Here is a 25,905-nt window from a genome sequence, read left to right as displayed (position 1 = left end):
GCACAGGGACGAGGCAATAAAAAAAACTGTCCCGTATACTGATGAGGATTACTAGCACAGATTGCCATTAATCATATCTACTCCAGATGAACCGTTACAGCATTTGACATCGTGCTTCTGGCATACATGGAACTGTTAAACTTTCTGCATTCAGATCCTATGTATGCTAGCCTTTGCCCCCATTAATAGATAGCGCGTGTGCGAATTCTATTGTATTTATTCAAATAGTGCTTAACTGTATTTCTCAACGCTTTTCATGTTGACGAAGAAGAACAGATTAAATTAAGTCGAACTATATTGCCCCTGTGTTTAGTAGGATAAATATTTATCAGCAGTCTGCATAATCAGGCCAAATTGATTGGACATCGTTCATCAACCCAGCCAACCTCTTTTATCCTAGCCGTGTGCCGTAATAGTTAATTCTAAAGTAAATAACTTTTCAGCATTTTTCCTTGATGAACTTTTCCCTTGATGCTTTAGATAATCGCGAGGAAAACATACGTTCGTTCACCTTTCCGTTTTTTTAGTATATCGATTTTATTCGTTCGCAAAAACAATATGAACAGTAAATTGTTACCGCCAAAGATAATAACAGCGGCAAACCCGCGAAATTTTGATCATTTCTAGCGCAATTTAGAATTGTAGCGTTCCGATAAAGCGTATATATATATATATATATATATATATATATATATATATATATATATATAACAGAAATTCAAATATGCAATTAAAAAGTGAAGCCCTTCAGTTTCGAACTATGGTCAAGCAGTCCATGGGATAGCTTAACGGGTAATGAAGTTGCCTGCCTATATATATATATATATTAGTCTATATATATATTTATATATAGAGTTGTCGCATAATGTATCGACTTTAATTTTGTCGAGTCCATGTTGGTACCACTTCAAAGTTGAGATTTACCAGTAGAAGTAGATGTACTTAATGGAGCCTTTATTTGAGCTACAAATAAAGCGCTCTGGAGACGAGTGAAATTTGCTTTAATTTACCATTTTTCCTTATAGTAAGGGCAACACGCCCAGGCTCTTAAAAACAATCGGTACTGTTTGTGGGTGTATAATCAGGTGCGTGATCGGAAGAATCAGCCCAAAAGTGATTCGGTCGCTTTCGTTCTGGAAATATAAATGTGAAAGATGTTCCTCGTAGTGGGCAATCATCAACTGCAGAGAAAATTGATGAAATCATAGCGATGGTCGAGCAGGACCGACACGTGAGTATCCATCGTGAGTATCGTCAACGATCACCTGAAAATGTTTCAATCTATTTGAAGACGGCTGGTTATAGGGAGAAAAAAAAGCCCAATGTTTGGGTGTCTCGCGAGATGAAGCGAGACAATTTACACGACCATTGTTCCACCGGCAACATCCCGTGACGAGAGCGAGCCAATGCTAAAACGGTTGATCATAGAGAGTCGATACGATAATAATAATACATAACGAAACTACGTGCAAATAAAACGAATTTTAAGAATACTTAGCAATCTGCGGCAAAGCCCAGACTGACTTTAGGGAAGGGGGTGCTGTGTGCCTGCTGAAATTGGAAAGGGAAGGTGCATTACAAATTCTGATTCGAACCTCTACCCTCAACAACATGTACACACATATGGATGCTGTTGTTGTTGTTGTTGATAGTAGAAGTTTGACTGTATACATATATGTATATTTCATCTTTCTTCTATTTTTCTGTTTTTCAGACGTACAGCGATGATATCGGCGAAGAGGCATCGCCCTCGCCCCCTCTTAGCCCAGAGATGGCGGTTGGAGACGTGAATGGGGGCATGGGTGGTATGGTAGGCGTGGGCAGCCTCGGGGTCGGACACTACCTTGCTGTTCGAGCCGGTAGTGGAACTACGGGTGGTCAAGCAAATGCTACTGGCCAACGGGGCGAACAGGGCTCCCCGCGACGAGTGTGCCTCGTCTGTGGGGATGTCGCGTCGGGGTTTCATTACGGCGTTGCATCGTGCGAAGCTTGTAAAGCATTCTTCAAAAGGACCATTCAAGGTAGGAAAAAAGCTAAATGCAGGAGATAAAGAGAATGTAGAAGTTGAAAAAAGCGCTGGTTGGTAGCGAGTTGGCGTCCGTTGGCATTGCAGTCTCCATGCGAACGTTACCATAGAGATTGGGTGGACTTTTATGCCATTATGTCAATCGTGCGCAGGGTGTGAACTGAATCATTGGCTAGATCTATACGGCACATGCTGTCATTATTATACTTTGCGATTATTTTACGGATAATAAGCTACATCTAGTTAGGTGGACGAGGCGGCTTAACTAATAAACGCAAGATAAGACAGGCTGTTAGTATTTGCTTTAAGCTCAATTAATATAGCAATCATATTATCTCATAAGTGGTACATCGGATGAAATTAAGGTAAGACATCGTTGTACGAACAGACGCCCCAACGAGAGGTGATATTCTCGTCCGCGATGTACTATCTAATAAGTGATGTGATCATTTTCATTATGTTAGTTCGAGATCGATTAGGCGATAATACCAATTCGGTAGTATAATGTTCGATTCTATACGTAGGCACAGTGGGGTTTTTGTTCTGTTACCGTGAGCACAGGATTTGCTATCAGTGTCTTCCAATGCAACCGCTACAGACAAATAATCACGTTTTCATATGGAAGTTAATTCATGCCCCAGCCAGGAAGGAGTACGAGACGCATTCAACTTGATTTATCTATACAATAAAGGTGCCTGATCCCACATTGCTTATATGCCTCGAGCGAATTTTCGTTCCATCTGGCAGTCCTTCAAAGCATCCTATTTTTCACGCTACTCGCTGATTCCGCCTCTTTTTTCCACCATAAAGTCTAATCAGCCTGTGGACAGCATTAAGGCAAACGTGTGTTATGATAGACGAACGGACGGACGGACGGACGGACGGGCCAACGAACGAGCAGCTGTTCACCTGGTGAAGGAGTACAGGCGCCTATGGACGGCAATCCTTTGCTCGTACCGTAATGTAAAGAGGCATGTGACAAAAGGTTAGGTCTTTTCTAGGAAGGCGTCTTCTAGAAGAGGCGTTTGAAATCTGCTGGCAGAGAATATCAGAGAGCTTCGGGGCAGTGAGTGTTGAAATTTAGAAAATGGAAGGCCGTAACTACAGGGGGGGCAGGTCTCGCCAAAGATGAAACGACAACAAGATAATGGAGAAAAAAGCTAAGGCAATAAAGGAGAGGGCTGTTCATACTTGGACTTCTTGTTTGCTCTACAAGGCTTGGCAGAAGGACAAGTCAGGCTAAGCTTATACAGCCTTGTACACTTTATACGGACTAGAAAGCTCTGGAAGTGCTCTTCGAAAGGTTGAGGGGACCCCACGCACGGAGGACTTCTCCAGATTAGTGGGAATCAAACAGGAATTAAGGGAGTAGCCAGAAAACAGCGTCGTTGAATGTCGACTACGAGAGAGAGTCGAATAACAAGATCGCCGTTCCAGGCATCGTGGTCTTCAAGTGAGAGACAGCAGTGAAGAAGCCAAGCTAACTCTAGAGAACTCGGAACAAAAGAACGCGCGGTTTTTCGCAATTTTTATAGTTCAAAAGTCGAATTAATGTAATGGGAACAAAATTCAACCCAGATAAAAAGGAATTGTTGGAAGATGTTTGAGTCATACACATACGTACTATACGTTGTTGGCGTAACGTGAACCCGTAAAATTCAACTATATGTTTGTGTGTGCACGTCTTCGCAGACGATTTATTTTAAAAATGGTTTAAATGGCCAGATCTAAGCTCGAACCGAACCATGTTCTTAGGGAAAAAAACAAGCGACACTTGTATGTGGGGACGGAGGTCATAAAAGACCTAGAGTGATCCGCCGAAAATGAAGTCGATGGAAGTTGTGATTTTGCAGGGATCATCAGCACTAACAAAAATAATGGTCTGCCTTTTCGTTTGTTGTAAGAATAGATTGTCGATCGAATCAATTTCGGCTTTCTCCCCGACCCAAAGAACTTGAAGCTTTGCAGTGGAAGACACTGCTGCCTTGTGGATTGTGGGTGGAAAGAAGGAACGTCGTTCATCGGCTAAGAAGAAAGAGGGTACGGATTGTACGAGGGATGTTTCAGCGAAGAATTTCGAGAGCGAATGGCATAATATGGGGGGAGGGGGGAGGGGGGGGGGTAGGAATAGTTACAAAGGCCGTGTAAGGGGCGAACACAGTGAAGGCATAACGACCAAAAAAGAAAAGAATGTGGGACGAAAAAATCAATGAAAATAGGTAGACCGACCCCATAACATCGTCTATTCACACTTCAAGGACTGACAATTTCCCTTTCTGACTTTTTGTTTGTTTGGTTTTCTTTTCTTTTATGGATACAGGTCGATTTTGCGTTTTCTGGTAGAGAGGAGCCTTAGTATGATTTATAGGCATTTTGAGTGTTTATCCCTTATAGCAGAATTAGGCGCTGCTTTACTGTCTGCTCTTTATTGCGCGACCTTATGCGCCATATTTGATAAAATAGCACGACGCGTAAGGTTGCTGCATCTTCGAAAAATAATCTTTTTCATCGATTTAACCACAAAGAGTTTCAAATGCTTTTGTTATTCGGTTTATTCTTGGTCCGCTTTTAAAGCTACGGCGGACTAAGTGGTGTCGGAGGATCACTTGTGACAGGTATGCCGATCCTGGCCGTTTAAAATGGCCTCAAAAATGTCTCTTTTAAAATCAGGTTACTATAAGTGCATTGGCACGGCTTTAGCACATCACGAAACGGAATATCTGTTACATGCCTTATCATGTCGTATCATAAGATGCCTAGCTGTCAATTACTGTCTCACTTCAGGCTCTGTTAAAGATTCAATTAAAAAGCTATTATCTCAGCTGCTACTTTCCTTGATGCTATAGCTACATGGTTCAGGTTTGTGCTTTTGATGGCCAGTTTTTGTTCTTAAACTTCTCTTTATTTTCTGGGACGCAAAAAGATCTTCTGTAAACTCGGAAGGTCCATCTTCACCTTTTCACAAAATTTATTTGACTCTGACATCGACATTTGCTCGACACTGAGTGAGCCAAAGAATTTTTACGTTAATTCAGGCTTGTTGGGAAGTCCGGGAGTGCATAATAGATGCTGTTATTGGCGTTTAGTGGCTTAATGCGTATGACGGGAGGCATTAGGATTGGCGGATATGACGCGTGTTTTAATTCGAATTCCTCCTTTATTGTACAAAATCGCGGACCGCCTTGCCCCTATATAAGAGCGTTTATTAACTTTGTTTACAAATAAACAGATCACAGACTTTATTAGCATGACGATTTATGTACCAAGGGTCGGGTCACGCTTCTTTTTGCATAATATATCACCTAATTTCCTATAGTTCACGCACGAAAGGGTTGTGTCAAAAGCAGGTCTTTTAAAAGCACGGCCTTCAGGGCTAAACATGATTTTGAATATAAACTTCAAAGCAGCCACCTTACGTCTAACTTTCAGACAATTTGCAAACATGATTGTGCTGAACTTCTTGCAACTTTCGAAATAAGTCAACTCATATAAATCCAAGGAACGGAACATGAAGAACTCCTTCCCATTACTGGGGTAATAAGTGAGCACGTTATGCGTTATCTGCTCTCGTTCTGCTGAAAAAAAAAGTTGAGCTAAGAAACACAATATCGAAAATTCTAAGCAATGATATTTTGATATGCTATAAAAAATGTAATTACTGAGTTATAGTCGAAGTACCGATATAGTTCAATGGACGCAGTTGTTGTGGGTAAATTAGTATTATCAAACAATTAAAAGGTTCTCAAAGAAAGCGCAAACTTTATCCTAGCGCTTTGTTGGGTTTTGCTTCAGGTAATATCGAATACACGTGTCCAGCTAACAACGACTGCGAAATCAATAAGCGTCGGCGTAAAGCGTGCCAGGCGTGTAGATTTCAGAAGTGCCTCAAGATGGGCATGCTTAAAGAGGGAGTACGCCTTGATCGTGTTCGTGGCGGTCGCCAAAAATATCGACGCAATCCTGAGGGTCCATATCAGGTTGCAGCGCAACCCGTTAAACGTATCTCGATTGACGGTGAGTATTATGGGTTGTACCGACGTTTTAGGACTGCACGCATAAGCATATATTCACAGAGTATTGTCGAGATGTTTTTTATCTGGCAGACATAAGTTGGCTACAGGAGACCTATTCACGGATTTTTCTGTAATTTTGTTCAAATTCTGAATACCGCGACCGGTTAACAATTGACGAGTTACTACGCTAGATCAGTTTACTGCTGATTCATTTAGCTATTAATTTACTGATAGTTTGGTCTGCGCGATTTGCGACATGCGTAAGTATCCGTTTATGACGTGTGATTTCTAGGCGTCTAAGCTGCAAAAAATGTACATGAGATTGGCACATGGGGATTACAGTGTGTGAATGGGCCCACAATCAAAGTGGTATTTTGAGCGGTGGAGAGAAAACGAGCTGGGATAGATGGACCGCTAGGGGCATGCGACAGCCGTACGTGATCGTGCGGCTGTTTCGTCCTCTCAGTGCATGAAAACGTGCTTAGAAACCTAATGAAGAGGCTCCTCGAAATCATTCCTCTTCCTAAGCTCGTGCTAGCCCGGACGCTTACCCTGAATCTTTCCCCTGCCCTCTCTTATCTTGCCACTAGCAGCATCAGCCAGAGCTGGCCCGGTCGCAGGGTTCCTTCAGCTATCGGAACAACAAAGAGACACTGCTTTGTCGGTGTCCACCGTTATAGGCCAGTCACTATTTGAAAACTAGAGGTTCGCTTGCCTTTTACCGCTCCCCCCCGCCCCCCTCGATCCCAAAAACAGTTTGGACACGTTCAGAGATACAGTAGCTACAATGTGAAAGGAACGCGTTGCTTGGAATATATGCAAAATGATTTTATCACAAGTCGATAAAGCATTCAATATATACGTTTTAGTATTAAAATTTCATACAAACTTTCGATAGTATTGATTCATTTCCAAAGAGTTTTTGCTGATATTACCACGACCACAAGGCAATTTCAACCATTGGTTACATGTGATACGAGGTACCGTGTACAGTACGTAACCAATCCCATAAACGACTTAGTTTCCCATGGGTCTGCTGACTTTGGTTTCATCAAACAGCAGCTAAGCTTTGATGAACGTGCATTATAGCTTACATCCAGGTTTCACAGATGGATTATCCTCTGCGTGTAGAACTACTGCTTGCTTTATAGTTAGAAACCCCATATCGACGCTCATTCCATTGCGACGTGTATAGCTACTCCTGTCCCGAAAGTGTCAATTATTTTAATTCCGTTCAAAAACATCATTATTTTTCATTGTTCAAAGGAAGCAAATCGTGGTTCTTTTTTACGGGGCACGAGAGGCTCTATGTTGATAAAGACATCCTGGCGTGAGGTGCTATCGAAGCCTGGTACAACAAAAATTCTCTTTTGGGGTGTTAAAAACGCAGTTCTATGCTGTTTGGCAAGCGTCAACTGCAAAGAAAATATAGCATAGTCTGCTAGATATGTGCTAAACATGTCATAATCAAGCACATAAACAATTTCGAATATGTCGATATAATTATATAAATTATGTTCATTTTAAAGTTTGTTTGTCGTGCCAGCAGGACGTTCTGGAATACTACGCAACTCTTAATCGACACATTTGAGCCTGTGCACGTAAAATCTGTGTCCCATTTGTGTTGTTCATCTAAACAGTATAGTAAATTTAATACGTAAACGAAAACAGAGATTGTACAGACGGTAGGCTTTCTAGTGGTACTCCATGCGGCATCGACATGTCGTGGCAACATACCTGTCTCTATTGATTTTCGAAGAAATTCCCTACATGAAACGAGACTTAAGAGCGACTAGACACACCAAGCGCGTGCTTTTAGGCGCAATACGGTATATCTATGCCTCAGGCCTCTAATTCGTCACAGGAGCTTTCGTTCGGCACCTCTCGTGCAGAGCTAGCGGAACTCTCGATAAAACGCGAATGTTAAAGGTACAAAAAGCCCGGCGTTCACCTCATTCGAAAATCAGCCGATGGGACATAGGTGATTTCAATGAATGAATGAATGAATGAACGAACGAGGAAATGTTTTCTAAGTGCCAGCTAAAAATGCAGAATACGGTAGAACACGTGAAACCACGGTATTGTGGGATACATGTGTCGTTAGGTAGCAATTTGCTTGGGAATCCCTATCAACTAGTTTCTGTGACTGCATGTCGTAGCACTAATGATCTCCAAATTTAGCCACCTCTCCGGTAACCTTAAGGCCGCAGGAAATTACAACATGACCTATTCCAGTAATTACAGGTAAAAAAAAAAATTGCAAGCAATAACCTGATTGTGAAATGTCGGCTGCTTGTTCAATAGCGAATTCCTTTTTGCTGTTTAGTTAACAAGGCAAGCTAACGACGACACTCCATTGGCTATATATATATATATATATATATATATATATATATATATATATATACAACCAAAAAGAACCCGTGATTATGTCTGCGCCCGTGCTATATGTGCAATAGCTGAGCCTACCAAGTTAATAATCGATCTCAAAACAAAAAATATTCCACGACTAAGAAAAATTTTGGCGAGAAACATTGTGTGAGTGGACAAGATTTACACAGGAACCTCAGCGAATTCATAGCACGTCGTTGGAGGTGCTCTTCTTCGACGACAGAGAGCACGTATAAGTGGGAGGCAACATAACGCCTGCTGAAAATTTATTTGAGATTTTCCGAAAATAGTTACTGCAGCCGCGTAGTCGCATTGTACTTGTCCACAACAATTGACTTTCATAGTTAGCTATCGCTGCTAATGGCGATCATTATAGGCATACGCAAACTAAAGAGTTTTTTTCACTAAACTGTGCTCACCTATTTTCATGCAAGTTCCCGTTATCATGCACATTTCCATAACCGCTAGCGAGCGACCAACTGAACTTTTGGAATGGCCTGGTTTGGACACGCTGTGACAAAGTTTGCCAAGTGTTTCTGTCCAGGACACTTAAGTACCTCCAGGAAGGCGGCCGAATAGAATAAGGTCAGCGACCGCAACTATTTTTGTACTGTAACACAGTAACGTGCAGAATTCACATTTGCTGTGATACGTTAGCCATTTTCAGCTAACAAGCAAACATACTTCCGTAGTGGCGCCTTTTGTTTGCATGAAAGACGCTTCGTTTCATGGTATAGAATTCACAGTATAGAAGAAGGACAGTGTTGCTATATCGTAACGGCTAAGTAAAATGCGTGATTGGCTTTTGGTTGAACCACGATCATCCGAGGTAGATTTCGCTGATCGTCTACTGCCTGTAAGTGTCTTCTCTAGCCGCTGTTCTGACAAAAATATCAGCTTGATAGGGCTACCATCGTACTGTTCTCCAGAACGGGACGAACTGGAGCAGAAAAGCTGAACCGTTCGGCAAATCCTAGACATCACTTTACCTGAGCCGAGTGGGTCGTTGGAGAAGAGGTGGTTTCTTTTTTTTCTCACGTTTCTCCTGATGCCTCCGCGACGCCTCGCAAATGGTTAGATGAGGCACAAAAGATAACGGGTGAAATTGCAAAAAGAACAAGAAGTTCTTTGTTTTGTTATGTTGAACTTGTTCAGTTTAACTTGTCGAGTTTCGCCATGTGTACAAGATAGAACAAAGGTGATACTTGTGAGCCAATCGGGAAAGATAAAAAGCTATGCCACTAGAGGAAATGGCCTAGCAGATTAGATTGGGGAAACTTCGAAGAAATGTAGAAAAAAGGTCTGCTTACCTGATGAATTGTACAGATCAAGCTGGATAGCTTTGATTTGTCAGTAAAACGAATTAGTTAGACACACTGCAGTAAATGAAATTGCTATAAACGAACACAAAAGGACTTGTCAAATACCGCTCTTGTCAAGCTTATATTTCGGAATCAATTTAAAATTAGTTATGTTTTGAGAAAAACTGACCCATCCACGTAGAGTTCCATTTTTTTTTTCTATACTTTTATCGAATGGTTAGCGCCATTGAATACTCACAGAGAGGTGGGCTCTGTGTTACGGCTGAATCCGGCTTTCCTGTTGATCTTCCCAAACTGAGCTATTACGTAATGTCCTTAATACGGAAGTGGTGATACTAAATATGCGACAAAAGTGTATTCGACCGATAGTTTCATCAAACGGCGAGCTCAGATGCAACGAAAACTGGAATATTACGTACGTACATGCCAGCCCTTAGGCTTGTTATTATATGGGACTAATTTTCTTATGTCGACAATTGCACCTGCACAAATACAATTCTCGCTTAGCTATTCAGTATCAATTTCCCAGCCTGCTATCTAAATGCCAGCGGTAACGGCCTGGTCGGGAAGGCTCCCTTTGTATCGCATCGTTTCGGCCACGTTTTCCAGTTACTTTGAGCGCATCCCAACAGCGGGCGGAACAGGTATCGCCATTACGGTCAATAAGCGAAAGTCCTCTGCTCTCTTCTTCGTTCATCAGAGGAAAACAGTCAAAAGAGGACTAGATACAAGTGTAACTACTTGATCCGCAATGCTGTGGCGCACCGCGGGAACGCTGGATGCGTCGGTGTGAGGTTGTGTAGGCTGATAAGCGCTGTTTTATATAAAGGAGAAAACAGCGAACACGAAGACCAAGAACAATGAGCTGCTTTCTGGGTCTCGGGGGTTGATTGCGATCGTTGTAGTAGCGGCGGTGGGAAAAAGCCTATGGTTCGAGAGAACTGTTATTGACTATAAATCCTAATTAGAGTTGTTAAAATTCCCACTAATATGTGCCCGTATATTACTTCGTTGATAATCGCTTAAAGGGCAAAATAATTACGAAATCAATTTTGCCTCCTGCCTATTTATTAGCATTCGTATAGAGACGAGCATTTTTCTCCACATCAAAATGGTATTAATATCGACATGGGACTAGTGCATCTATTATGAGGAATCGCTTGGTCCTAAGCGCGGCCAATACAATGATGATTAACGCTAGGATATAACACAGTGCTAAATGTATAGATAATCCACGTTCTGCTACAACAAGAAAATGCAGTAGTTCCAATGCTTTCAGTTTCCTTGTGTATAGACTTTATCGTTGCACTAAATACTATGTGTATAAGGCTAATACATGGACGAAAAGCTAGGTACATACTGCCATTACAACGTTTGCGACCCTCCGCGGCATCATAATCGTAGGTACTGTAGGAGTTTTCCATTATGTTAACCATCCGCAACGTTGCCGAACGGATTTTATGATCGGTGACGCGAATTCGTTGCACCATGAAAGTTAATCGGTTACAACATCCGGTAGTTGTTTTTCATTTATATGCCACATGTATAGAGATACGAGCGTAGAAGGTAGTTAAAATAAGTTCTATGATTCTGTTATGTGTTCTATTTTTCACTTTGACAGAAAACACGATTATCTCAGCGTTACTGAGTTGCGAGCCAGAGCCGTTATCAATTCGATTGTCTGCGGTAAACAACAATGCATCATTACATGACCCGTCGGCAGCACTGGCAGCCCTCTCGGACATCATGGACCGCGAGCTAGTCAATACAATTGGATGGGCCCGACAGATACCGGGCTTTAGCGCCCTCAATCTCGATGACCAGATGCGCCTATTACAGACCTCTTGGGCTGAAGTCCTCTCGCTGTCATTGGCTTATCGGTAGGTCATAACGTCTGCGTTTATCCACGTGGAGTATTATAAATATATATATACACATACGTATGGATGGAACATCTACGCACAGAACGGAACGGAAGCGGTGGGCAGAAGTGTAAACGCAGAGATGGGAAAATGTAGGTTTCCAATTGATTTCTATGCTACTTCTGCGTTTTTCATAATCATAAACTTGAACACTCTGTTCTTGCTCCACTTTGTGTATTTCTACATGCTTACATATATGGGACACTACAGTTGACGTCCGCGACGTCATTTCAACAACTACGCAAATCCAGTTATGAGCTCAGTCGCTCCTACTAGAAAATACTATCTAGCGACGTCATGGGCAGCTCTTAACCACCTCAGTCTAATGTGAATCTTCCTTTTTTGCTACCCTTCAATTCAGTCGTGGTTAATATCGTATCGTTATACGATAATAATCAAGTAAATTATGCTGATAGTTTATTTGATGTTTTCTAACCTTTTTCCTTATACTATTTTTTACTAATTTTTTTTTCAATAGAGTAATGATCTTCTACGGGTGGGCATACCATTAGCATTCTAGCGCATTTGTTCTTGCTACGTGTTATTTTTAGAGACATTGTACTACTTGTCAAGACTGCAGGCAAGGGTTTCACTGGCCCAACTGGCTAAATGTTTTTACCCATAATTTGCTTCGAAGTTGCTCGAATAGTTCAAAGTGTACTTTTTTTTTTGTTATCTGTAGAATAAGGGGCAGCGAATTCACTTTGCACGAATGTTTCATTCTATAAGATGTCTTTTCATGTTTGTTTTCTATTACATTTGTAAGAAGTGAGTGTAGAAGTGTATTGTATATATATATATATATATATGTATATACGCAGTATTCTTTTTTGCTTATAAGAAATCGCTTTCGAACCGGGCTGTCCATAGAACGGTGCTGGGCTAATTGACTGGCTATATAGGCAGACTTTAAAACTGGTGTGGATCTGCCAGCATCTTTCTAGCTTGACTCAAAGTTTAGCTGAGACCTTCATCATGTAGTGACCGTTACGCCCTTCTAAATATGGCCTACTCGTAGACATCTACTTGAAGTTTTGTTCACCGGCTCACTAGATAATATGGCAGTCGATGTGTAACGGTTATCTTGTTTAAGAATGCCTTTGACCGGTTCATGAAGAAGAGCCATAGCAATGAGCACCTGCGCCACCTACCTCTGAAAACGATATTTCTTGTTCTTTTTTAATCAACAATTAGCTGTACGTATTGGTTTCATAAATTAATTCGCCCAGAAGAGTCAGAGAACTCTTTTTGAAGCAGATAAAAATACCTTGTAACAACTTTTGCATTCATTGAAGTTTCGAAGGGTGTCTGTCACTCCTTATTTGAAGTGTAGTACTTCTACGAAACAGTGTGTTATATGTGACGAGAAACGACATAATCAAGTTCGAATAATGCTTGCATTCGTTACCGGCATTACGGAAGATCCTGCTACACTCGATAGCAACACGTTAGCACCAAATTGTTATGTGGTTAGATAAAGTTTGAACATGAGGAGAAAAACCTGCCAAATACAAATGACAAAAAGACCCGGAAGGGCATAAAGCTAGAATTGGCGGTGACAGATTAACGAAAGAAGAAGCGTAGGAATACTGAACAATAACGTGGAAAGGCGTTGTTTTTCAAACGCGCGCCTCAAGCGACATTAGAATTACCCTTTGCTCGGTACATTCGTACGGCTGATACAAGCATGGGTAAGCACATCCCTAATTTAGTGTAGTTGAGGCAACTGGTGTCAATAACTTTTCCGGAATAGCTAGCTCTTGGAGACAGATCCTTAAATTAACTGTTTCATGAGCTTATGGAGACTCTCTTCAGTGCTTCCAGAGAGGCAAATATTGCGTACCAGGTTAGGTTTCGAACCCGAACTCACTGACGTGGTAGTGTGCTGAAGGAGGCACGGAGATGTTCAGATGGCATTTTTAAAACAAGCCAGCGGACATTGTAAAAGAAAAAATCCTGTTTGTTTTAATATAACAGAGAGAGAGAGAGAGAGAGAGAGAGAGAGAAAGTTTGAAAACGAGCCTATGACGAGCACGTGACTTCTTGTTTGCCAATAGCACTAGCAAGGCTAGATAAATCCAACATGAGATTCGATCGCAGTGACGTCAGATAGCTGAACTAATGTTAGCTTGGTGGCTGGATTTCTACGAGGTCAGTAGCCGTTCAAACAAAATGTCTCAGATAGGTCAGTATAAGTCTGTGTGTGCGAAAGGTGTGGTAGTCTGCTGCGGCATTTCTGAAATCTGACTGTTTCGAAGCAGCTCGAGTCATCAATTTAACCCATTTAATGAACCCCTTACTACGATGTACTGAAAAGCACACACGAATGCATTCGTAGATCGGCCGAGGTATTCTCTTTTTCCTTACTGGCGCCAGACACAGCTAATGGCTCATATTTGGGCCTGTTAAACCATCTATGAGCTTTCCAAAGCGTCCGATATAAGCCTTTGACACTACAGATATGTCATTTCTCTACTAGAGAATTAGCTGGAAAAAGACACAATGCGTACCCTGTTAGGCAAGCGGCTTCTCTAAACTACGACTATAGACAAGGATTACTTCCGCATGGCAAGGCGAGGTTTTGTTACCTTTCTTAAAAAGTGTCTGAGCTAAACCCCGGGGCATCGAGAAACTTGAAAAACAAGAGAAGTAAGAAGAAAACGTTAAGCCTGGATCAGAATTCGGGCTCAAAAAGAGGAGTTAGAAAGAGTTCCATTAGGTAAGATAAGAAAGGGATGAAGAAAAGTTCCGTGGAGGAAAAAACGCAACGGTCGCCTACTGATCCTCCTCTTATTGCTCTTCGCGTGTACCTGAGAGGTTTGTTAGATATGCAGATGCATGTAGAAGCGCACTATAAAAATGAGCAGTAAATCTTTTCATCGTCTACAATGTTTTTTGCGGTATTTCAATAAAGTACAATATCTTTGAAGGGAAATTACTATACTTAAAAACACCCTGGTCGTAATGCTCACTGCCCAAATCGTATTGAAAAATGTACGAATTCGGAAACGTAAGCAACACCTTTCCAATCACAAATCTATGAGTTATTCTGTAGTTTTTTTTTTATAGATATGCAAGCGGCACATGAGAAAACCCAGTATATTTCTTTGAACAAACCCGGACCTCATTATTATCAAGTGAACAATTGCTTTATATATCTAGAAATAATGCTGAAAGAATCTGCTCCTGTCTACCGAAAGTACATAGATACACTTTCATTTATAGAAATTATGCTTCTTTCCAATTTATGTGAAGAACTCGATATTCAATAGAAAAAAAACGTTTTCTCACCATATAAACTATCTTATTTGCATTTGCGAACGTACTTCCTGCTGGAGAAGCAAACTTTTAGACGAGGAAAATGCTTGCCCAACATGGCTCAGGCCACTGCTACCGAAGCCTTTGTCTGAAATTGTACCAGTCCATACTGCAGTGGCTTAATGAATGCTCCGTAGATTGATGAGTTGATCCTTGTTTCCTACTGCAATGTCAGAGCACAACGGTTCTGTTTGTAGAATAGAGAGATAGAGGTAGAACAGCCGGAGGTGTACTGATTCACTGTAGGGCCTGCTTGAACAACGAACAACGGCGCCAAATATAGTAGCTTTTCCTATACGTAATGTACATTTAGTGCGGCACTCGTATACTTAGCGCGTATATACTGTGCGATTACGTGTGTATCCTGACATTATTAGGCTATGTTACGACGGACTTTTACTAATGGACGCGTGCCTAACGTACGCGACGATTTGGAACGCCAAGCTATTTGAACCATAAAACAGAGAGACATTTAGCTAATTATTCAAGTATCTGCTGCGGTATTATTGCTCAATTAAAGCTTCATACGAAAATAATCAATTGGTACTTTTTGCAATCAGAAGCCTTCTGTGATTGTGCTGTGTAATACGAAAAGGTCGTTATAAATAACCTAGGTCTACATACGTCACCTGAGGCTAGGTAACGACCTCTAAGAATTGTTCAGCTCGCCGAACTTTTCTAATGATGCAAACGTTGCATTTTTCGATAGATGTCAGCTCATTGGTCAACCTCTGTAACCTACTGGATTACTTTCATGTCGATCGAGATGTTTCATTGACGCAAAGCAAGTTAGGAATGCATAGAACCATTTTTTCCGCTTAATGATTTTTATAATTTTTCTGGCCTTTTTATCCTAATAGGCCGAAGGGTTTCCTCCATATTAAACCTGTCCATGTCGCGCCGTTTTGACAACGATTATAATTGTGCTTATGAATTTAATAATAATAATGTGCTTAAATGTGATATTGCGTGGTGGGCGATATCAGAATCACAGCTGAATTTACAAAGAACTCGATAGTATCTTCCAGCTCTAATTATTTCTCGTGCCGTTCGATAACATTTCAGGTCCACGAATTCGTTAGACGCTTTGAATTACGCGGTAGACCTGAGCATCTCAATGATACAAGCCGAAGAGATGGGCCTCGAGGATGTGTTTCTGCACACCAAACATCTTGCCCAGCGACTGGAGGCGATCCGCGTTCAAAAAGAGGAATTTCTTGCACTAAAAGCGATGGCCCTCGTAAACGCCGGTAAGTATTGCGCGCTTCATCTACCATATGTCAGTTCAGTGATAAAAGATTGCTGGTAAATAAGTAAGTTCAGCACAAAAGTTCATCGGAACATGTGTGAGGTAGCTCATCCCTTGGTGTATTTAGACGCAGTTGTATTCCTGTGTGATACTGTGTGACAGCATTTTTAATCTATAGTACGAACAGCATAATAGTAGAAGGACATGCATTTTCTGCGCATAAAATCCGATAGAACTAAAGAAATAAAGTCACGGTAAGACTGCGGGTTGACAAAAGATGTACGTGATCTCTTAGGCTTGATTCGACCGTTTCCATTATATTTGTGCGTATAATCTGATCATTCTGAGATCTACCTAAGACGCAGCGTTAGATTGTATAGTACTCGCTCGAATGAACTCAGAACCCTAGGAGAAGGCCGCTGCTAAGTGAAAGAACAGATAGACCTGGAAGCGTTTCGCACGTAGACACCTCCAATGTTTTGCGTTTCTGGGTTTAGTATATCAGCCTTCGCCGGAATAGGACAACAGGACCTGTTACGGAATGGCCTAGCTAGGGACCAGGCCATAGTACATGCAAGACGAAAAGTTTGATGTTCCATGGCAGGGCTATAGGGTGTCCACGAACTATGAGTTCTTACCCCCACTTGCTCGTACTTGTATGAGCAGATAGGCAACAGCTATCCGTGCAGTCCACCAAGGTCGTTACTGTTGACGTCACAAATGAACGGCAACACCGGCTACTCGCGTGGGGTGAGCAAAATCAAAGAGAGCTTCGTTTCCGAGGAAAACATACGTGATGACAAGCCGACTGGAAAAACCTCATCGCAACAACTGGTGGCTCCTTGTCAGCTGTCATCCTTTCTTTTCCCTACTGTCAATCGGCGGAGTTTGACAACTTCGCGGGTGACAACGCGGCTCATTATACAACAATGAACGACTGATAGTCGTATTAGCACCGTTAAAGGTGTCGCTTTACGAGCAGTTGACTGGCGAAGCACCCTATCACCACACCAACGGTAAGTAATAGGGCTATATTGCGGCTGGTATTGGCATTAAAGAGGACTACGTGGTAACGTCGCAATATGTCACAGACGGGAGGGAGGTGCAGGATGTGAACAGGGCAGGACACATGAATGTTGTAAGGAGGTGTGTACTATTCATTAAATGTAGAAAATTCGAGGTCTGCAGCAAAATGTTTGTTTTTCCTTAGTTCATCAGTAGAAAATATTCTGTTCAGGCATTGGCCATTGAACTTTACGTGGAATTTCAATATAGCTAGATTATTGGCGAATTATTCCTGCCAATATGGCAAAGCGCACGTTTGGTATATGCTACACGAGTAGAATGTTTCAAATTCGAATTTTTTGGGGCTTACATATATGTACAAGTATGTTTATTTTATAACGTTCCATTATAAAACAACGGTGCGGTCGTCCATACGAATAACGTAATGATGGTTTGCTTACAAGAAAATGACCTCTTCCTTTATACAAACTATCTATCCTAAAGTACATGGTGAAATCCTGCGGCTGGTTTACCCTCTAACCCTTTCCCCGTTCCTTTTGAAGCCATCCATATAAAATATTAGAAACGCACAAAGCTAAATAATAAGTAGATTATCACGCGTTCGTATCGTTCACGTTGAATACAAGAGGCTATTTATCAATGCAAATGGGTAAATGTGAGTCACCGTGAAGGGTGAGGGGGCATGCGAAATGAATAGTGGTAGAGACCCAACGGAGCGGGTTGGTGTTTAGTCATTGTTAGAGCCATGCAGGTAGGCGCAAGGAACATTAATGTTCCGTACCATATACTAAGGGGCCCTGCCCTGTCTGCAAGCTAAGGGAACAAGTTCACTGAACCGAATCTGTCACAGGAAGATCTGAGTATCAACAGGCAAACAAGAGAGAGACTTGGATAGAGAAAGAATAGTCGATACCGTACGACAGAGTGGCAGGAAAAGTACTCGGTGTTTTGCGTACCGACTCGAAAGGCCGCTTGGTTTACTGGCAGATACGACCGTCAAGCCGTGTCTGACGTAGATGAAAAACCAGCTTCATCTTTATCAACCATTGGTTGATAAAGATGAAGCTGGTGGCGGTAAAGAGAGACATGGCTTTCTCAAGTATGGAAAAGAGAGTATTGTCCGTATGACCTGTAGAGCATCTAATTTATTCAAAGGGTTATTTCGACTTTTGGCAAGATTATCGCACGTTTTAACGATGCTTGTTATTTTTTAGGTGCTGTAGGGTTGAGGAATCTAAGGTGCAGAAAAACGTGGGTTGACCTCAGGTTCTGCAAAAGAAGACCCTTATTAATTAACACATATTTACACATCTACGCTCAGCATAAATGTAATAAAACAAATATCAGAGTGGCGCAATGTTCACTTTATTTTTTGTCTTGAGGTTAAGGCGACCTAACCAAGTCGGCTGGATATCTAATTCGTATAGTACGGAATAGAGTGGCAAACAACTATTTCATTTTACTCTTGTTGATTTGACGTATGAAAGAACGCAGTTAAATACCGAGCTATGATCAAGATGTGCTTGGGTAGGCAGTGTAAAGACTATAGTCTATTGGGGTAGCAAACTTCGCGTTGTATGCCCTTTTTCAAGAGTAATTTCCGAACAGATGACAAAGAACCCGACCATCACAGAAACTCTGCGTGATAGCAGCTCGTGTATTTGCAACCTAAAGAAGAGCGACTGGCGTTCAAGAGCGAGAGATGGACGGAATCTGCTGGTACTTGGTTTTCCAGAATGTTTCTTGCTTACATCTCTGCTACTGTGTGGTGCCAGAGTGCGCCGTCAGGCATATTTATGGAAACTTCTACGACGTTCAGAAACATTGCACTGTTAAAAAAAAAGGAGAATGTCATACGATTAGTTAATCTGTCTATAATCAATTCAAGTAAATTATAGGAACGCGGTACAATAAACATCCTATATATTAAGTTGATTACTCGAAGCAATGATTGGTTATACTCGTGCTCATATAACACACATGTGTACATTTCATTTGTTTTAACATGTTAACATTCTCTAATGGAGATGAATGTATTTTTACAGATACCGCGTTAGACAATACGGCGGCTGTAGGAAAACTTCGCGAGGCAATCAGTCTGTCCCTTCAGGATTGCATACTTGCTCTCAACGCGCACACAAACAATGCTACTCCTCGAATGGCACAACTCTTACTCATCTTGCCGTTGCTAAGGTATAACGATCGACTATTATTATTATTCGTTATTTGTTTTTTATCATTTCATTATGAAATCCTCTTGCGAAATTTTCCGTTCTAAAAGGGTTAGCGTACGTCGGAAAAACAAGGCCATAATGTGAGTCTATGTGCCTGGAGTCAGATGACTTCATGCCCGCGCGTTCATGCATTAACAAGAAAGATGGACTGGCTTCCTGACTTTCATTCCTGAGGGTGGAATGAAAGCGACCCGCCACTCTTCCGTGGGTGGTCTATATACTACGAAAAAGCCCTCTTCTCTCCTAGTGGTTAGCATTTCCTATCCGTTCGTGTGAACGGTTAAGAAGGATAGGATTTGCGATAGAAGACGTTATTCTTAAACAACTACTGTCTTTTTCTATTTAAAATGGCAAATGGGACTTCCAGTCTAATAAGGCGGAAATGCTCAAGGGTACTTTGCTCAAGCATGGCACCATTGGCCTGTATTATAAAAGCAGGAAAAATCATTCTTTCTCGTGGTAATATATGGTAAGAAAGTGGTTTAAAGATTTATTGACTACATTTAAATTTTAATCCGCAGCTTAGAAAAAGTTTAGTTTTTGTTCTCTTCGTCCTCTTATCGTTGGGTTCACGACTGGGAAAGAGAAAAACCACAAGTATCTGATCCGCATTACAGTTTGCGCCGTCATGCTGTTTTTCTGTGCTCGTTTTTGTACGTACGTAGTATGTCCATAGCTAGGAAGTACGTGGTAGACAAATGTATTATAAATGTTTATATGCAAAAGCTTTTTACGCACGAGATATTTGCCAACCGCTACCACCAGTGAAGCACCGACGCATATGTACGACACCCACTATTCTAAGTGTGAGAAAAACTTGGAAATTTGGAACACTGGATAGTTTCAGAGCCTATCTATACGCTAGCCGTCTATTTACTGCCAAGACACTATACACAATTACTGAAACATACTGTTCATCGCAACGAGAAGAAGTAAGCGACAATTGAATAGACCTAATTCCATAACCTATATTTATCCTTACATTTCAGATAATACATATTAGATATAAAGCAATAAAGGGCGAAGCCCGCGAACTAGCCCATAGTAACACGATATTAAGTCATCGACATATGCCTTATTTAATACCCGCTTAATGCCTGCGCATAAGGTTTTGCAAATACACAATTATAACTTGTTAAATGTTCCTCATGCCCTTTGTTTCTATATTTTATGCTGTTTTCCTTAACAGGCAACTCGACTTGATGGTGCGGCATTTTTGGCAACGGGCTCGTCAAGAGGGCAAAGTGGAAATGAACAAACTATTCTGTGAAATGCTCGAGTGTCACAGTAGTCAGTTGCGGGCGGTGTGCTAACCGAATGCCCTGTTGTCTAAAGACGACACAAGTTCTACTGCCTGTGACACCAGCCGCAGTCCGTCCTAATTCTCCGCCATTGTCTGCATGTTGGCCTTTCTATTGCGCCGGGCTTGGGTCCTTGTTTGCGTCTGTCTTCTTCTGGGATAGTGATTCTAACGCCAGTACAATAATCAACTGCCGAACTAACAGTTGTTGCCAAGAAGATCTAATTTCCGACTATGGTGTTGCGGAAGACCAAAGAACTTATACCAACACAACTTCTTCTGCCTAAGTTCAAAAACAAGCCAAGCTTCAGTTTGCTTTGAGTTTGTCAACTAACGCTTTGTGTGCTACAGCATCTAATTCCACCTGACTATCGAAGCTGGATGCGGTCGCGGCGCATGGGATTTATACCTCAATTAATTTCCATCAGTTCTACGGGAAAACTGACATTACATCGGGAAGGACGGGTGCGCGAACAGACTATGAAGAGGATCTCGTCATTTTTACTCGTATGCTTCAAGTCCGACACACGCAAATCGACAAACAAGACAGTGTCTTCTTCGTAAAGCGGCGACAGCACTCTCCCGCAAATTCTGCTACTACCAGAACTGCCCCCATGTACCGCAACTCGTTCCACAACTTCTACTGCAACCATTGTCTACCACAGCCATCGTAATCATTGTGCTTAGCTTGCCTATCTGTCGCCATTTTAATGACGCGCGCCTATTTTCCAACGAAGGCCGTCCATCGGCGACCTCGTCGGCGTCCTTTCGCACCCCCTAGGACTTGCGAGGCTTAGACAAAAGAGGTGAACGGAGTGCTTGCAAGAAACCATAAATCATGCCACTGCGATTAGTGACCGGTTTATTGCGACTCAGATTATAACCACTAAGGATCATCGATTATCAACAACAATCCAATTGTTGATTGACGATTCGTAGTTATTCCTGTTGGTAAAGAGAATTCACCAGGGGACTAATGCGCGATTACTGTTGTTACTTTATGCTGTTAGTACTACAAGTAGAAAAATTCACAGAGCTTTGCATAGGTGTAATGGGAAAAAAATCTATCAAATACAAGGAATAATGCCTACGGTCATTGGGTCTTCTTCCTTTTCCCGTCCAGTGTTTGTCGCAGAGATGTGCGACTAACTGATTCAGGGGTTACTCGGCATGAAAATATAAATGGCGCATCTGAGCCGGACCGTGTTTCGTTAATTATTTCCATAGTAACAATATCTAAAAAAAGACAGAAACAAACTAAACAGTTTCCAATTACACGCAATTAGAGCAGATATCCAATATAGGTGACAGACGACGTTGAACGAGAGGTGAGCGAAAAAGGACAGACAACGCAAGCCCGTTGTTGTTAAGAGTTAAACTTTGTTGAGTAGTATAGCGGTTACTAATTAGAGCTAATTATATTATTACCATTCTATCTAATGGTTATTAGTATGACTAAAATATATTAACTGATTGATATAAAAAGGAGCGGACGATGGCAATGATGCAAATACTATTATTATGGTCTCTAACCCAATAGGGCATGGCGAATGGCCAAGGTCATGGTGTTGTTTAGGAAAAAAGCGAAAGGAAAAAGGGTTTGGTAAACGTGATGAGTGTGTTCATACTTGTGACAGGACTTATTATTACAGTATATAGAATGTTTGGAATCGTGAAAAGAGTGACAGTGCACTACGATATACTTACTATCAATCGATAGCAGAGAGACAAATAGAAAAAAGGTAGTAGAGTCGTTGCGTCGTGTTTTTTGCCACGGCATGAAAACTGTATCATACAATACAATAGATTCACATAGGCTTAATGCACGTACATACACTTAGACAATGTGTGTGTGTGTGTGTGTGTGTCTCCCGTACAGCGACTTCATTAACTGATTATAGCCGATAATTCTTGACATGCTATAATTATTCATGACCTAACTAATGGATACTTTATATTGGTTGCAGGGGCTGTTAAAAGATACCATAAAAGAAGAATGAATGGTCAGGCTTACGATTATTAAATATGGATCGGATGTTAAAGGGAAATAATCAGACGTCTATGTAAATGCTATAGAGAGACTGCTATTTAGGAGAATTGTGGAGATGCCTACATAATATGCGTATTGTGTAATTAATAAGTGAGGAATATAATTAATTGATGGTATTGTCATGACGTGGTGCCTCCGTCGAGGTTACATTGGTTAATTATATACGATGTATGCGCATGGTACCAAAGAGTGTACAAGGACAGTGCAAAGGGGTGTCAACAATAATAGTAATGGCAAAAAGACGAAATGATTATTTGGGCCTTGGCTTATCATAGATAGAGAAATATCGCCCGACTCGTAGTTTAGGATTGGAACTTGATTAATGACAACTGTTATATTATTCTATTACTATAAGTTTTAAATAAGCCCACTTCCAGATACAAATGTTAACTCGTGTTGGCTCTGGTGGTCGAGTACGCGTAATTTATTTGTTGTGACCGTGATTTATGATGAACTAAATATTCTGTGACAGCCAAACAGGTAGTGGCTATATCCACCAGTAGTTATGTTCTCAGCCGGATAGAAATTGAGGCAATACATCCCTCTGTTGAATTTAGTGAATACTCCATTAAGGCTTTCACCGTGATTGTCGGTGCGACGTGATCGATCACTTACTGACGCATTAAGCTCTCTTAATTCAATTTATTACGTCTATCGATTGTTGCTGCGGCAGCAATTGCTGATTGTGGTGGCTATTTACGGTCAGCCTTGCCCAGTGGCTGGGTCAAGAGTCCAGTCTTCCTGTCGTGAATTAATTTGGGTTCCGATTTATCGCATCATTTATGACTCAGTTGGCTGATGATTCACTAATCTAGCTTACGAGGTGCCATTTTCTGTCCCTATTGTTAAATTGATTGTTGTACATTTGATTAAGTGACCATAATAGATATATATATATATATATATATATATATATATATAAGTTAACTACGAAGCTAAATGGCTGTTACTGCTGTACGATAAATTAAATGCGCAATTGAAAATTTGTGATTGAATTATCTAGACCAAATCAGCCGGGGTAGCAGCGGTAGCAGCAATAGAATATAGTAACTCATCAAATCTATGATGTGATCGCCATCATTTACCCCCGGAGAGGTGCGCTGAAAGTTGGCCGATCAAAAAACGAAGTTGTATTTGCCGAACAAGTTTGCCGCCTCCTATTGTGCAATAATATTATATACGATAATGTGTTAATATTCTGCTCTGCATCTGTGCGGATAGTAAGTATAGTCGGGAAGACCAAATCGGAACAGGCTGATTTCAGGAGATTTTTGGTGACTGATGGGAGCGACATATATGATGTTCGTATATCACGGGTCCGACTACGAGAGATGTACGACTGGCAAATAGAAAGGGTAAAAACAGTTACTATTGACAAAACAAAAAGGAAACAGTTAGTTGTTTGTGCGGATTGCGGTATGTTAAAGTTCTCCTATATTGTCTTGACAAAATAGCGTTTATTCAGCAGTTCGGTTGACAGCGATCGCCTCGCTACTTTGTCGCAATCGTTTTCACATGTAGCATTAAGGCTCTGATCGAGCATTGCTATGACGAGGATACTAGTACAATAAATTTACAGGAACACTATATTTATTGACGGATATCATTTAGCTGTGACGCGAATGCCACGCGTCGTCCCTACCTATGTAGACTATGACAGTGTTACTATTACTAAATATATTCATGGATAATGATTTGCTAGCTAGCTGTGCTCAGTTTCATTGATGAGGTTTAAGTTTCATATATATATATATATATATATATATATATATATATATATGGCACTGCAAAAGGCACCTATGCGTCGAAAAACGCGAACATATAAAACGTAAAAGTGCAAGAACGGGTGAGTCGATTAAATCTATATATTACATTAACCTATATAAATATATATATTCTTCAAAAATATACATTCACTGCGTAAATACGATGCGGATGATTGTAGGAAGCGACGAGTACGTAAATCTATAGATAAACAGACACGCCTATATATTTATGAGTGACGGTACATATTGCCCTGAATGTACAAGTCGGAGACAGCGCGAGGATGGCGAAGGGAAATCGATTTCGAAAAAAAAAAACAAACTAGTAGGTAAAATATGGAATTACGAAATTATAATAATAACGATGATCATGATAATAACAGTGATGAGAATAATTAATTAAAAGCAGCTCTTATAACTTTGTTAAGAAGAAAACAGAAGACGCAAAAAAAGCAGAGAAAGACAACGATCAAGGTGGTGATCAAAATAAAGGGGCGTTTACGTCAGATCGATGCCCTAGGTGCTTGGATATTAAGCTACTGCGTATACATGATTCTCGTGTGACAGTCAAGGCGCAAATGATGGCGAACCAATGGAACGACAATAGGGGCATTAATGGAATACACACACATACAGACACGCTTAAAGGGTCGATATCGGACCTTCGTTGTACCCGGCTCAAAATTCATTATAATGGGTTTTCTATGTAAATAAAACGAGATCAGCTGTGAGACCTGTCACCTCTATGGAGCATGATCAATCGGGCACCTTTCCTCGTTCCTATCTGAATCGCACGTTGAGTGCTGTTGTGTCACCAATCGCGTCTAAACAAGTAGGTTAGGCTTACAGACAAACAGAAGCAGACTATTGTTGACGGATTGGACAGGGCAAAAGATTACAAGGTAGATAATGATATGATCCAAAAATAATAGGAAGAAAATAAATAGGCGCAAACGCAGGTAGAAGTAAACCGGGTATACGGAGATTTGTCACCGCCATAGATAGCAACTCAACTCGCCCTTGTTCTAGTCTAATTTCGGCCCGGTAAGAAGCATGCCGTGTCCCCTTTAACGTTTTTCTAATTATTGCGAAGAGGTAAAAAGAGAGAAACCGATCTGAATAAAATAAACGTAACTTTGCATGGTAGTACCGATGCGGAAAGGCCTCGGCCGCTAATTGATGCAAATCGTGGAAAAAACCGTTATCAACGACCCATTGAGAGTGCTTGATATATTTATGCATATAACACGCTACGCCTAACTACGAATTTCAACCATACATTTCTATCGAT

The 25,905-nt window shown here is 41.1% G+C and overlaps 1 protein-coding gene across 13 annotated transcripts in view; it reads left to right on the top strand.

Moving 5' to 3' along the window:
- Positions 1 to 25,358, top strand: part of ERR (estrogen-related receptor) — a 132,914-nt gene extending 107,556 nt beyond the window's left edge. For 8 of the 13 annotated variants that reach the window (XM_086968288.1, XM_086968290.1, XM_086968295.1 and 5 more), the window contains 6 exons: positions 1,715 to 2,021; positions 5,819 to 6,040; positions 11,374 to 11,632; positions 16,058 to 16,242; positions 19,313 to 19,460; positions 20,691 to 25,358. In XM_086968288.1, the coding sequence (XP_086824414.1) occupies positions 1,715 to 2,021; positions 5,819 to 6,040; positions 11,374 to 11,632; positions 16,058 to 16,242; positions 19,313 to 19,460; positions 20,691 to 20,814 (1,245 nt within the window). In that variant the 3' untranslated portion in view covers positions 20,815 to 25,358. Of the gene's footprint in view, positions 1 to 1,108; positions 1,245 to 1,714; positions 2,022 to 5,818; positions 6,041 to 11,373; positions 11,633 to 16,057; positions 16,243 to 16,738; positions 16,878 to 16,907; positions 17,494 to 18,481; positions 19,270 to 19,312; positions 19,461 to 20,690 lie in introns of those variants that run through there. The other 5 variants (XM_022833147.2, XR_015311040.1, XM_086968300.1 and 2 more) reach the window with 5 other exon arrangements.
- Positions 25,359 to 25,905: the final 547 nt, after the last annotated feature.

Source organism: Varroa jacobsoni, unplaced genomic scaffold, assembly GCF_002532875.2.
Source record: "Varroa jacobsoni isolate VJ856 unplaced genomic scaffold, vjacob_1.0 scaffold_43, whole genome shotgun sequence".
Taxonomy (NCBI): Eukaryota; Metazoa; Arthropoda; class Arachnida; order Mesostigmata; family Varroidae; genus Varroa; species Varroa jacobsoni.
The sequence above is the reverse complement of the archived record's forward strand: the minus strand, read 5'-3'. Positions and strand labels throughout refer to the sequence as shown.